The sequence below is a fragment of the Scaptodrosophila lebanonensis genome, unplaced genomic scaffold (assembly GCF_003285725.1).
Source record: "Scaptodrosophila lebanonensis strain 11010-0011.00,11010-0021.00 unplaced genomic scaffold, SlebRS2 tig00000131-arrow-arrow-pilon, whole genome shotgun sequence".
NCBI classification, from domain to species: domain Eukaryota; kingdom Metazoa; phylum Arthropoda; class Insecta; order Diptera; family Drosophilidae; genus Scaptodrosophila; species Scaptodrosophila lebanonensis.
The window spans coordinates 99,915-115,726 of NW_022060584.1; the positions used below are offsets into that span (position 1 = coordinate 99,915).

The 15,812-nt window shown below is 36.8% G+C and overlaps 1 protein-coding gene across 1 annotated transcript in view; it reads left to right on the forward strand.

Moving 5' to 3' along the window:
• The first annotated feature begins 1,433 nt into the window (after positions 1-1,433).
• The window catches only part of LOC115628988 (neuroguidin), a 64,923-nt gene continuing 50,544 nt past the window's right edge, over positions 1,434-15,812 (forward strand). The window contains exon 1 of the mRNA XM_030525269.1: positions 1,434-1,879. Within this exon, the coding sequence (XP_030381129.1) occupies positions 1,871-1,879 (9 nt within the window). The 5' untranslated portion in view covers positions 1,434-1,870. The remainder of the gene's footprint in view (positions 1,880-15,812) is intronic.

A 15,812-nucleotide genomic window follows, 5' to 3' on the forward strand; every position in this document is an offset into this window, starting at 1 on the left:
ATTTATTTTACGAAAAAGTGCTACCAATTCTCGAACAACAGCTGTGTCAGCTGGCGCGTTTGCCGTATAGCATAAGGTGAGGACACACTGCCAAGGAACTGGTGATGCCAAAAGGTCCCGAATATTCATATTTTATATTATTTAATTTAATTTAATTGTAAGTCGCAAATCATATAAATAAATTAAAATCTATGTATATCGAAACAAAGACTTAAAAGACTTAGAAGATACTAATACTAATGTTGCCCGAATTAATTCATAATTTTTTTATTGTTGATTTTCATAATTGAAAACACATTATTTCTATCATTATAAAGTGTTTGTACTGCGTTGTTTTTTAACGAGGGTATTTTATAGAAGTAATATCCAAAAGACAATAACAAAAGATTTAATTTCATGGGCAATAATATTTGTGCTTTGTTCAGTTATTGGGTGTAAATCCTTCTAAAATCTTTCTTCGACGAATTAAATCAAACCACATAATAACAAAAAAAACACACCATTTGAAATAAAAACTTAGGTTAATGTTGTGGTTAAAAAAAATGTAAGCATTTCAATACACTCGAGTATATTTTGGTTGTTAAATGAACAACAGTCAATAACTAATCGTCTTTAAATATATAATACAAACAGATTTCCCGATTTTATGTTTGATATTATTTTAACATTGTTATATATAAATATATATATTGATTTAAATATATTTTTCTAAAACTGTACGATTCTATGCACATAATTTTATATATTTTTTAAAATTAATTTAATTAATTAATATTTGAAAAAAATTTAATTTTTGATTTGTGAGGGTATTTATTCATTCCATTCTTGTTTTTATTTTAATTAATAATTTTAAATATAAAAAATATTAATATGCAAAATATTCATCATTTAGTCATTTTATCAAGTACGTACGATTCTATGCACATAATTTTATATATTTTTTAAAATTAATTTAATTAATTAAAATTTTAAAAAAAATTTAATTTTTGATTTGTGAGAGTATTTATTCATTCCATTCTTGTTTTTATTTTAATTATTAATTTTAAATATAAAAAATATTAACATGCAAAATACTCATATTTTAGTTTACTTTATCAAGTTAATGTGTATAAGAATTGGGCCCTCTCATCATTAGCAATATAAGTAATAGGTGAATGAAAATATGAATTCTTATATGAATGTTAAAATAAAAAGGAAAGTAAAATGTATTTCAAATTGAATATATAATTTATTTTTTTAAATTGCTGTCGGTATTGACTAACTGCTGTGGTAAGGGTCACTAGTAGAGCTGCCAGATCGACGAAAATGAGTGCCTTTGGTATTTTGGAAGTACATTTTCTCCACGCAGAGTGTGCACACACTAAGTAGACGTCACGGTCGCACATTGTTCTCGGTGTTCTTGTTGTGTGCGGTGCGGCTTTGCGGAACATACAAAGCATTTTGTATTAACTAAGCCAACGTGTAAACATTAAAGCGCACAACATAATTACTATAAGCAACTATAACAATTGTAAATATTAGAACGCCCCGTGTATAAAAAACGATCAGTTTGCTTTCTATCTTTCGCACTCGTTTCGCCGCCGCCAATTTGCGCGCTGCCGCCTGCCTCTGCTCGTGTATGTGTGAGTGCCTTGAGCCCGCCTTCGCTCGTGCATGTGTGTTCGCGTGTGCGTATTAATGAATTAAGAAAAAAGTAAAAGAAAATATTCAAAACAAAAGTGAAATTGACACGTGCAGCCCAGTTGCCGGCGACGTCTGCGTCAGCGTCTCTCCTCAGTTCGGCAGCGATTTGAACAGTTTTCTTTGATTTCTTGGATATTTGGCATTTTATTTATTGCCCGCAAACAAAACCAACAACAAAAAACACAAAATGGTGCAGGTCAGTAAAGTGAACAATATTAATAGAAGTTATCTTATAAGTACAGATATACTAGTGTTGAGTATACTTATCTGAACATTTTCGACTTGAATATATTTTCCAAGTAAATGCCAGTCCGAAAGTTCAATGAAACTTTGAGTTAGGTTGATTTATTCCTTTAACAAAATAAATCTTCGGAAAAAAGCATATAATTGTAAATCACAAAATACATTTAATAATAAATAAATATATAATAAATTTGATTCCCAATTTTCATTTAAACATGATAAAAACATATATATATTTTGATTAATTTATTTCCAATTTTTCGTTAGAGATAATAATATATAAAATAAAATTTGAAACGTGTTTCAATAAATAATTAATTCAATTTTTATATAAATCATTTAAAGTAAGATAAGATACGAAATATATTTTTTAAAAACAGTTAAGAAACTTGTTTCCATAAAATACAGCTTCACATAAAGAACTTAATTCAAACACTTCTAGCTGGCTTACTATATTTCTTCAGAACCCTATCTATATTTTTTCTGTTATTAATAAATCGGCGTCTTCTCTTAGTATATATATGTATAAAAATACCTAAATTAACCATTCTATATAAATAAGAGTTTAATTAACAATTCTAGTAAATTGTTACCCAAAATATCAATGCTGCGTCACTCAACATAATATATTTTAAGCAAATCTATCTGAATCTATCTTGGGTTTTACAATTTTTCTGTTTTGTGTGAGAAGTGCATTAAAGTTTATCAAGTCAGCTATTGGTACTAGACAGACTTTAATTAGGCGCTTCATCAGAGAAGCACGAATGATTAAATCAGTTGATGCTGCTTGAATTGTGGTGGGAGGAGCACCTAGGAGGGCTTTTTTAATGCATAAGTTATGCTTTGGTGCCTAGAGCGTTTCGATTTCATATAATTTTAATTTTTATACTTTGTACAACCTTGTTTGATTCGTAAACTTTGTTATAGCAAATACTTTGATATTTAACGAAGGCTGTTGTAATTTTCAGTACATTGTTGTTTTCAATCCATAAATCAAGGAAACTCTTATTGTTACCATGAGTAACAGTATCTCAAAACTCAATTTAGGCTAAATAGTTAAAGCCCTATCTCCATCTATAGTTCTGCACTCAGTTCTGATGCCATTTCTTAGTGTTTCATTTCTCATTTATAATAGCTTACAATATTATGTCTTAAAGTCTTTTCAATACCATATCAGCCCCCTGCTAATTTAAAACATATGTATAATTACCTTTTTAGGCACTATTATTTAAGTCCTCAAATTTTGCGTCTTTTATGCAACTTTGTGTAAGCCCCACAAAAGTCAAGTTCTAAACTGTGAAAATCCCCTTTGTTGATGAACAACTTTTTTACTTTACTTCCCGTCCCACCCCTTAACAATGCCCGCCACCGTCGCAACGACCTTTGACGCAACTTTTCACAACTTATAGCAACCCCAGCTATGGAAATTCTTGCCCAACTACGATAACAAGTCGAGGATGCACTTTCCAACCCCCAGCACGGTCCCAAATGGGAACAACCACTAAATATAAATTTGTCCATTCCACATATAGCGACGAAAAAAATTTGAAACCAATTAGACTCGCATAGGCATTTGGGCCCAGCCAAAATTGGCCCATTTGGTTCTTGCCGTAATGAACTCGAACCGTTGCATTTAGTCAATTTTCCCAAACTACCACCGGGAGTATAAAAAAAAAGTAAAAACGAAAATCACAGGGAAGAAAACTGAACTCAGGCAATCGCTACCTGCCCGCCAAATGCTTGAAGTTCCACTTTTCGTTATCAAATGCGTTGGACTTGGACCGAGCTATACTTCGGCCTATTGGCAGGAGGGCGGGACGTAGAAGCGCATTTTCCACATTTGCACTTGCTGGACCTTTATCGGCTGTAGATTGGCGAGGGGGTTGTCCGAATGGACGATGTTTGTTCAATAGAAACGCAACTTTCATGCTGTTGACGTTCGATCGAACGTTGTTGTTGTTTTTGCATTTGTTGTTGTTCCTGCTTCTGCTTTTCCTGCTGCTGCTTCTGCTGCTAATGGCATGCTTGTACCCACCATATATCGGGGGCAGGAGTAATAGGCTTCTATGATGATGCTCTAGCCATGCTCCTCCAACCTTCTACGGCCCAACGCTGAAGTCTCTTATTTGTTACTCATTGCTGGCTGGGCCTGCTTTTCCACATACTATACACACACATACACACACAAACACTCAGCCATGCATTTTGCTTGCCAGTCAGTCAGCCTTCCTGCCCGACTGCCTTCCTGCTGGCTTGTCTTTTGCTGGCCAACGTTGCGTGTACGCAATGTCGAGATGAGCACACCTGCGGCCGTCATAATAGTGCAGTTGTCTTGTATTTCAACGAAAAAACATGCCTGTGACGAATCGATATAGCCAGCTAGCTATATCAAGTTTTGTAATTACATATTGGTTTTTAGTAATGTCCCACCATATTTTGAAGGTGTACCATAATCGGTGTACTATTTCATATAGCTGGAATAGGAACTATTAGTGAAAAATTCCCACTTAGTACCAAAAATTGATTTATTTCTTACGATATCGTAATTAGTTACTACTCTTAAGTTTTATCAAATTCGAACCACTATAAATAATATTAAAATGAGGCGTATTTGAAAAGCCTATTTCTTATATTTTTCATTATTCTAGGCATACTTAAAAAAAAAAAACGATGTTTTTTGTATTTGCTTGCGGGTTAAATTTTTCGAACCTTCGCTGTGGTGCTTAATAATAATATAACTTTATTAATGTGATTCCTTCATTTTAAAATATTTATCAAAAAATTTCACTTTAAATTTAAAAATATTAATTAATTTTTATGAATTGGAAAATGTTATAATTGTTCATAATTATTAAATACATTGATTTAAATGATCAAAAATGTTAGCCACATTTTTTGATAGCTCAGGTAAACGAATTTATTTCACAAAACTAAAATGATAGTTTCAACATTTTTTTGTCAAATTTTTTGAATCGGTCTCCCACAACTAGTCCACTTTCCCGGATGTATCGAGCGGCTCACTTTAGAACTCTTCATGTCCTACATATCCTAAAAGTATCGAAGAATAAATTTTTAAAAACGTTTTAAATAAAGCTTTAAACTGAATATTTCTAACATTTACTCTCGAATTTGGATCAATTTTCAAACTTGCTTCCAGAAACATCAAGTTCTGTTCTTGCAGATTAAGGCCCTTTGGTAATGTTGCACCGTTTGTTAATTCCCTGTGATGTAGAACATCGTTGCTTCTGGCTTCTGCAAACTATATGTTTGTTCAGTTAAAAGAGAGACAAACCTAATCGCCGCCATTATCATTTTTAAATAGTGACTAAATCTTTGGAAACTTTTCCTTTTTGACTTTTGCCACGTAAATCACGTTCTAAAAGATCGTCAATTAATCCGAAAGTTATACTTTATAGCTGCTTTTCGAACACTATTTTGTATAGCTACCTCTACCCGTGAGTCTCGTGACTTATGTGAGCTCACGACCATTTTTGCATGTCTTCACGATATTTCGGCATGTATCTAATTTTAACTGGCCCTATTCTTATGTGCCTTATTGTGTCAAACTATTTTCTGCAAAACACACTCACACACACTCAAATATACACACGTACGAACTTAGCTCAAGAAATAGTCGTTGTTGTGCTTCTGTTGCGTCAGTTCGAATTCTGTTTTGTTGGCTTCAGGCAATTTCCCTTTTTCAATTCTACGATGCGCACAATGCTCGGTACCGAAGCTTGCGCTGAGCAAGGCAAGGCGAAGGAAAATGGCAAATGGAAAAGGCAACGACCACGTTGTCCATGGCAACGGCAGAAGCGACCTACAACATCCCACATCCTGCATGCAACATTCAGCAGCAGAGCAGTGTGTAGTATCCAACCATTGGCATGTCATTGAGCGGACCAGCAAACCATCGACTAACTCTCACATCTCAGGCTCATCATGTGTTTTATTTTTCAATTATCAAATGCATTTAGTTTTGAGGTTAGACGGGGTAGCGATTGGGGATAGGGAGGGGAATTGTTGCTACTTATGGTCACGTTGCCCGGTAAGATTGCGTGTGGGATTGGGTGCCAAGAAGCGTGTATTTTGATACAATGTCCTGATGTTGCTGGAAGGTGGAGTTACCCCATTTGTGCCCAAAGCGGTGGTCGCGTTATATTGCCAATCGCTGCGGTCGTGTGTTCCCGCAGGATCTTGACCCGTGAAGGGTGTGTTGCGTGCTACTTGCGAAGATTGTGGCATTGTTTGAACTGCTGTTGTTGCTTGCTCAATGCCTTCCTGGCGACCTCCCATGGCGGCATTATTAGAATTGGAATGGGTGCTGGAAATGAACGTGTTGCTGTATCGTTGCGTCAAGTTGCTAGGCTCCAACAAATCGGATTCCCCATCGATAAACCGAGCAAATTGAAGTGGTTCCTGCAACAACGCCGCCTGCTGCCAAGTGGGTCTCTCCAGCCTTGCCCGTTCTCTCAGATCGTTCAGTGCACACTGCGTCTCATATAGAGTTTGCGCATTGAACTCCTCGCGACTCAGCAAACGTCGCGGCATCGGCGGATACATGCAACGCACATGCATAACCAATTTTAACTTCAACCAACACAACAGCCACCAAAGCTCTGGCCAAGGTACCAAAGCGCAAACACAGAGACATCCAAAACGGGCATTATCCGAAGCAAAGTATAGAAAATAGTAGGCCAGCAGTCGCAAAACGCAACGATGGGCGTAACGCACTCTCGGGTAAAGCCAAAGGCGGCTGAAACGTTGACAACAGTCTCGCATTATCAATGCCCCAAACATTAGAGAGATTGTTACGAACGAAGGCTGCTGTGCAATCATTAGCTTGAAATTATCCTGCAACGGCATGAGCTTCATCAAATCCTTCAGTTGCGCATCCTTGGTGAAGAGCAAAGCAAAACAAACCACACCCAGTCTAGCCAAGAAAACACCCAAAGCGGCACCCGTGCCATAGAAAACCCAACGGGTGTGTTCCAAAATAGGCGCAGCTCCATACAAAGCCAGCCCCAGGCCGAGCATGAGCAGACGCTCCTCATCGTAGCGCACCTCCAGTAGTGTCAGATTGAAGGCATCCGCTGTATAAATCCCATAACAAAAGCCCATATGCGCTGGCATCGAAATCAGATGCGATTCTCCTGCCCCTGCCAGCAGCTTAGCGTCGTAGACCTCGAGACGCAATCGATGTGATTGATAGACGCCACGGGCCGTTCGATCCTTGTACTGCTTGTAGTCGGCATCCTGTGCAATCTCCAGCAGGATATACTTGGACTGAAAGAGGTTCGAGATACCCCTAGGTTGCGCCCGCTGGCAAAAGATATGCACACGATTCTGGGTGTAGATGGTCTGGATTAGCGTTGGCGCCTCCTGCATGTACAGCTCGTTCGGCCTCAAGTAGGTCACCAGTTGCTCGTGGAAGTCGTCCTGTGGCAGGGTTGAAGCGAAGCTGATTACCAGCGGTAGTAGCAGAAATAATAACATATTTTAGTTTAGAAAGATACTATACATATATAAATACTTTTTGATATTTTTGTAAATACATACTGCCAGCTCGAAATCTTTAGAGATGTAATAGTGGGAATAGATTAGGGCTTAAATTATTTTAAAACGAATTCATTTTGATTTTTCGTACATTAAGAAATTTATAGACAATAATCAGCAAGCAATCGATCTAATAGAGCGAGATATCTTAGCGTTTTGTTGGATAACTGGTGAAAACTTACTGAAATATATGTATATATATTATATATCCAGAAATATAATGCATAACTGCCTAATAACGCGGATTACAGATCAATATTCTTGTAAAGACTCTTATAAATACTATATTTATTTAAATATTACTCTCCGTATTTTGTTTGAGTTTTGTTTAAATCGGTACGTGTGCCTACTTTTCTTTATTCAAGGGAAATTTTAATCTTTAATCTTTGTTAATGCAAATCTATAACTAAATTTTGAAAACTAGATTTTGACGTCCTGAACTGTACTTTACAGATGGATCACTCTGATCTTAAAGTCGATAAAGTTTGAATCATTGATAAGGAATTGATCTCGTATTCTACATGCTAAGACGGTTCGATTTGCATCTGTATCTATAAAAACATTTTGTAATGACTTATTCGTATATGCATTCAAATTAAAGCAAAGTTAAAACCATGATTTGAACAATTTGGGTAATTTAACTCCAAAGTGGGGGAAAATAAAATAGCAAACATTAAACTGAGCTTAAATGCTCTAAATAGACTCGATTTTAGGCGTCAAAATGCGTTTAAAAGGGTTACACTAATAGTTTGACTGTTCTTCTTCGGGTTGGGTAACAAACTTACCCAAGAAACTGCTGGGTTTGTGGATATTCCCCATTTATAATCCAGCTGGTGCCAAAAGAAACCCTTGTCTTGATGTCTACGTCCTTCTGTGCTGTTTGTGCTTATACTAGTAGTCTTCGTAGTGTGTAGTCGACTTTTAGGCGCGCACATTGTGCCACATTTTGTACTATACCTATAGACCTACCTAAACTTCTACTACGACTTTTTGCAACTGCATACTACGCAGAAGGTATATAAAACAATCCATGTACTATACTCCTCGTACTCGTCGTACTACGCTAGGCACAAGGCCCAGTCGGCTATCAAAGTCGAAGGCAGCAGCGATAAAAAAACAGGAAACAAAAATCGCCACTCGCAGAGCGAGAAAAAAAGAGAAAATTGAACGAATAATAAAGCGAAAAAAATGCACGCACAGAGGACGATGCACAAAGTGCCAAACAAGCAAATGAGAGCAACAAAAGCAACAAGCGCTAAAGGAAATGTGAAAAAACTGTGAAAAGACTATGGGTGAGATGGAACTATTGTGAGAGTGGGATGGAGCAACGGCTGATGGTGAAGCCTTTTTGCGTTATGACCAAAAATCGAACTGAAATTTTTGCATTTCTCTGCTTGGCTTGTTGTTGTTGCACTTGTGTGTGTGTGTGTGTGTGTGTGCCATCATTGCGTACAGCTTTCATTTTTTCCTCTTCATCTTCATCTTCTTTTTCATTTTTGGACCTCATGCATTTTCCGTGTTTCGTTTTGTGCGCAAAATAAATTGGCAAACAAGCGGCGCGGCAGAAGAGTGGAGGGAAGCGAAGCAGAGAGTTCTGAGCTATGGGGGGCCACCGAAACGGGCCGGTCGCGTGGTTTGGTCAATGGCAATACATGGATGTTGTAGTTGTTGTGTCCAGTCGTACATGGACGGTTATTGCAATTGTGTGTAGGTATGTATGGATGTGCTTGTGTGTGCATTTCATTTCAACTGCATTTTGTACGGTATTGTTCCGCCTGCTCCCTCTTTCCCTACCTCTTTCACTCTCTCGCCTCTACGCGTTACAGCTCCCACTCTCGCTTCGTCATCATGTGCGGCTGCTGTCGTATGTTTGTTGTTTTTGGCAGGCACATATATACACACACATGTATCATGCAACTGTTGTTTGCCTGTATATGTGTGTGTGTGTCTGTGTCTGTGGATGTGCGGTGGAGCTGGAGAGCTCAGCCCGGTCGGCTATTTTTTTCTCGCAGCGAAATAGGCTGCGTTATTGTCGCGACTCTTCTAACGCGGCGCTTTTTGCTATGTCGCTCTCTTCCATATCCCCTCTCTCCCTGTCTCTCCGCACTCTGCATATGACCCCCGCATTTGTTGTTGTTGCTGCTGTTGGCTTGGTCGCAATTTGTGAACTCTTCATTATGCACAGTGTCGCTAATGTCTAGATTTAATTAATTGATGGCTATCACGTCCTATATGAAGAGAGAGCTTTCAAAAGTGCAATAGACTCGTTTTCTTTTTTTGTAGATCGTGTTATTATACATATTTATTAATTTGTTTACATAATATGTGTATCATTGTTAATAATTAAAAAATGATCACTGACCTGTTTAAAGAAATATATGTAGGTTTGATAAAAAATCACCGTGATCTAAATGTTAAATAACAAGTACACTTTTCATATATTAAGCAAGATATAACGCAGTCGAGCAAGCCCGATAGATAGATAAAATTTAAAACAAAAGTAGATTATTATGTATAAATTATGTGTGCAAAGTTTGGTTAAGGTAGCTTTTGAAATGTGGACAGTATTGACGAAATTCTGTAGCAGGGGAAGTGGGCGAAATTCAAAAAAATAAAATAAACTCGTCCTTTCCCGGACCTAGGAGAATTCGGGTACAAACTTTGGTTATCCCAGCTTTTATAGTTTCTGAGATCCTTGCGTTCATCCAGACGGACGGATGCTCATTCAGAATATATATACTTTATGGGGTCGGAGATGCTTCCTTCTGCATGTTTTCAAAACAGCAATGTCAACAACAGCTGCGGGCCGAGATTACATTTATAGCCATAACTTTCTTAAAAATGACCTATCTTTATAAATCTTAGCATGAGGGCAGATAAGCACTAAGTAAAAAATTCCAATAATTACGGGAGTTATGAAAAATCATTAATAATTGAAGAGTGCATCGTCATCAAATTTATACTTTTTCGGTCTTAGGGGAATTTGGATACTAAATTTTGTAATTTTAGCCTTTTTAGTTTCCGAGTATACGCACAGACGCTATATATTGAGTCGTCTTGCCATGCTCATCATGTACATACATATATACTCTATCAAAAAGTGCTTTGAAACATAATTTTAATGGAAAATCTTATAATTAAGATTATAAATAAAACTGGGAGCGCAATTTAAGAAAACGTATGAGCAGTTGTGCATTATTACATACTTATCTAATATATTGTAATAACAAAACTATTTTATGGTTTTTCCAGCTACTTTTTTCGCTTTAGTAAAAGCAGCAAGCCCTTTTTAACGATAAGGAATTTCGGTACTTTTTGGAGTGTGAAAAAGTAAAAGCGCACAATATAATGCTAAATTGTTGATACTTTCTGGTAATTCATGGTAGATATAATTTATAACCTCAATAATCGCCTTGGTCCCACTGTGCCAACTCAATCAGCAGCAGTCGCCGTTGCCGCCTCAGCTGCAGAGCGCCACACGAAATGTCCGAAAACGCAACGCGTTCGTTATGTGTGCCAGGCAAAAGGCCAAATGACGACAGCGCAGCGCCTGGCAATGCATTTGTGGGTAGAACCCCAGTCCCAGTCCCGGTCTATATCCAGCTACCATGTATTGCAAGCGGACAGTACATGGCCGAAGAGAGCACAACAAACGGGCGAGTGAGTGAGTGAGAGACTGAGAGCGAGCGAGCAAACGCTGAGCCTATACATAAAACGCCATTGCGTATGCAAGGCTGCATGTGTGCGACTCTGCATATGTGTGTGTGCGCCCGTGCGTGTGTGTGTGTGTGTGTACAGCCTACGCACATTGCATTGAAATTGTCCTGCTGGCACTGGTCCTGGCACTGCGGTATCTGCCGCCTCAGAGCAACGACCATTGAACGCACATCGAACAAATCCAATGTTGATTGTATTATATTGGGAAGCAGAGCAGAAGCCGAGCACAGAAGCTTTGCTCGACCTGTCCATCAGACATCAGTTGAACGACGTGCAGCTAAATGGCTGCGTCCCCCATCCCCCAAAACGTCCCCAACTCACACACACACACATACTCCTCTATATGAACCAAATTGAATAAAATCTCAAATCGAAATGTTCTCCGTTTTGTTACCGGCGGCCAAAAACTTGCCCAGTACGCTCATACCCATAAGTGTGTATGTGTCGGCTCGTGTTGGTGTAGCCTTTTGCCATTTAAAGGGTCAATGAAATGCAAGCGCCCCCGCTATTCGTCAGCATGGCGCTCCTTACGTCCTTGTACAGCTGGAATGTTTGTAGTTTTTCTTTATATTTTTAAAACGAGTATTTGCTGTGCTTCTTTCAAATTGATTTTTGCCAAAGTTTCTCACTTGCTCCTCTCCTACCCCTTTTGATGGTTGATATCATATACCATGTATATTGTTGGTAGCATTCGTTTTTGAGTTTTGATTTACTTGGAAATGTACGTACAGATTACAAGCCAGTTATGAATATATTTGTCGTTCGTTATTGTAGATTGAATTATTCTTTAAAAAAGGTTATATTTGATGCAGAAGAAAAATATTTACCTGATGTGGATAAATATGTAAGTGAAAAAAAACCTATAAATGGCCAGATATGACAATGCTTGAATCTATGGATATTTAGATGGATAGATAAATATAATTTAGAACAATTCTGAATTCTGAACTAATAAGAACAACCAATATTAAAATTTTCTTTTAAAAAAATATCAGCGAATGGTCGAAGAGTGGACAGAACTGATTTAAGCCGATATCGATTTCCAATATATTGTAGTGGAAAAATATATACTTAGTTAAATGAATAGATGGATACTCTGACGGGTAGATATATACATTATAGAACTATGACGGACAATATTTTTGAATATATGTACGAGTATACACGTAAATGTATATTTAATGAAGAAATGAAGATTGATTTAATTTAAATCTTACTTACTGCAAATATTATATTTTGAAATAATTAGAACCTTTTACGAGAGTTGAATCGTCGATACAAGTTCTATCAAACCAAATCTTATTCAGGGCAGATTATTCACTTGTGTTGAAGCTAATTTATAAATCAAATGAATATTTACCTCATAAAAACCTTTTTTTAAGAATTTTGTAAAGACAATGTTTTAATGCCTATTATAAGTGTTTCATAAACTATTAGTCCCAGTTCCTTGAAGTCCTAAAACGCCATTATTTATTTTTGTCCATGGTCTCCCTTATATGAAACTGCCTGGTTCTTTGGTAATTGTCCTTAAGTTCTCATTATACTAAACCACTTGCTTCAATCTTATTAAGTAACAATATAACATAATATCGGCCAACGTTTTTTTAATTGCTTAAAGTAACACGCTATGTTCGGCTAAATCTACTATTTTTAAACTCCACTTTAAGGTAAGACACAAAAACTTGAAATTTTCTTAAACATATGTTGCCTAGAATTTAAGCCAAATATATTGCTGTCTTATCCAAATTCCAATCCATAAACCTTAATAAAGTGGTTTTAAACTGTTGCTACTGCAAAGGATGCGAGCAAACAAAAGGCAGCAGGACGATAGAACTAGCAATGCTTTAAAAAGACACATATACTATATATGTATATGTGTATATAGACAAAAGAGCAGCCGAAAAGTAAAGACAAAAACGTAAACAAAGCACTTTTACCTTCATTAAAATTACGTTTAAATATTAGACTTGCCCGATGTATGTCTACATACACACAAGTATATGTGTGTGTATGTGCGCTTTTGTGTTTGTTTATCCAACTTGTCTGAAGGTCACATTAAGGCAGACAGCGGCACCCACAAAACAGGCTGTCCATCCAGCCTCCCTCTACACACAACTTGCTTGCAATTTTATATGCACGAAATGGACCAAACCAAAAGTTGTAACAAAAATGTTTAGCTAAAGGTTTAAATGATTTTAAATGTATTTGTGTGTAGTGGGTGTGTTTGGGCACCCCTTTTGGGTGCACAGCGGGGTGTTTTGCCCGACGCTTTCGAAGGTCAATGTGTGGGTGTGTGTGTGAAGCGGCCGGCATTTCATTTGCTTACAAAATTGTGCAAATTTGTATTTTTTAGTTGCCACTCAAACTTTTGTTGCATACACCCAGGCGACTTGACCTACTGGCTACTTCTGATATTATTTGCACCAAACTGAAGCACAACTTTTTCTGGCTTCCAAAATGGAACTACACAAAACCCTGACACGCATATATGAGTTTAAGCAAAAATCAGACTCAGGCGATGTTGTCTGCCTGCAGTCTGGCCAGCTGGCAAGCATAAACTTTGACCTGGGGACGAACAGCAGGGCGTATGCGCAATGTCTGCAATTCTGGGTGGGTGTGTGATTCTGTGTCTGTTGCCATTGTTGGATTTTATTTAGTTGTATTCTGAAGCATTCTCAACTGTTTCATGGAACATAATTTTTTTGGCTTTTCCATTACGCATAATTGAATTTAAATGCAGTTTGTAGGCCATGAAAAACTATAAGCAGTCGTCTGTGTGGCTTATGTGCTAAAAATTTGCATAACAATGGAAGAGTGTTGCAGTATTAAAGCGTTTATATATTTAAAAAATAAAACATACGCATAGACAGCCGTTTTAGTTCGTAGTAAAGTCCGATCAATTTTTCATAAGAATACGTAACGAATGTGATTATTGCTAACAGGTGCCATTCTTTTTTTTCATTAGATTACAAAACAAAATTCTACTACTTAAAGCTAAAAGAAATCAATAGCTAGGGTAATGTTTTAATAACAACATGCCTCTTATGCATACATTTCTATTGCTTGGCAACAATATGGTAGATTTTAAATTGATAGTTCGCTCTTACATTATTTCAAGTGACTTATTGTATACTTTTCAATGTTTCCCAATGTAGGTCAAAATTTCCAAAACACCGACTCTCCGGTTAATCCCAAAACCTGAAGCCATATCTCGCAGTTTAAACCTTCGAAACGTTCCTTACCAGCATTTTGGCAGTTGAATATAAAATAGACAACCCGAAACAATTTATTCCCTATTTTCACCTGGATTTGTTGAATTGTCGCCAACATAGCCCCTGAATGGTATTGAAATATATTAATTAATTATATATATAATATTCTTGAAAATCAAATAGCAGAGTGTACCCACACCTTATATACTTGTACAATATTCTTAAACGTCTACTTTGAAATCCCTTAGGCTTTTATTTCGCAAACTTAGCTATATCCGTTTATTATTACCTTTTTGTGATTATAACAACTGCTCGAAATAATTTGGATAACATACTAAGATTTTACTTTCGCTAAATTTTTCAAATACATTAATTCAGAAGAGAAATGCAATGAAACTGGACCTTTCAGATACAAAGTATAAAAAGAACATAAAATTTCATAGATCTATGTAAAAACACATTTAAACTCTTTTAAATCGATTTCATATTATTTTAATATGAAACCCCATTTCGCATTTTACTGCTTACTTATAATTTCAAATATGGAATAATAATAATAATAATCCATTTGAATGCCTTTATTATATTTGTAAATCCAAGAACAACCATAGTTAATAACGTTTAGTTTTTGGGTACTTTTTATTGCTCTCTTTTCTGAATTATATAGCCATATATAAATGGTTTAGTTCCCCATCCCACACCAGAGCTCGATAAGTTTAGCAACAAGTTGCTCACACTTCTCACACCAGCACACAAAACTTTTTGCACATTTTATGCAACTTTGTATATATACTATATATACATATAAATGTATATATACGTGACGCAACGACACTTGAGTCTGCAGACACCCACAGTTGTCTGCCTGCTGGCTGGCTGACTACTTCCTTTTTGAATTTCTCTCATCGTCGTCGTTGTATTTGGCAAAGATAAAGTTTTGTAATAAAAATGTCTGTTGGCAGAGACCGACTGGCGCAGGCAGCCAGCCAGCCAACCATTTTGTCTAGCACTTTGAGCCCGAAGTGTGTCAGCAACTTTGCGATGTGGCCTTGTCCTTGGCACTCACACACACACACACACTCAGATAAGGGGGCGACTTTCATTTATTTTTGCTCTTGTCTGAATTTCATATTTGGAATTAAAACAAGTTTATTCAATTTAAAGACGAATCGATAATTTAAAAGCCAGATATTTATGTTTCGATTCTAAGAATGAGAGCCGTTTGAAAAACTGGAAAATAATTTTCCTGTTAAAGGTTACATGTCTAATTCGGGTGAATAGGGTGAAAGAGTTACCGTTGCGTACCTTAGTACTCCCTAACGACCTGATTCGAGAGAGAGATTTCGTATCCACATCTAACAATCTGATTGGAGGTAAATTATGTATTAATTATGTCTTACA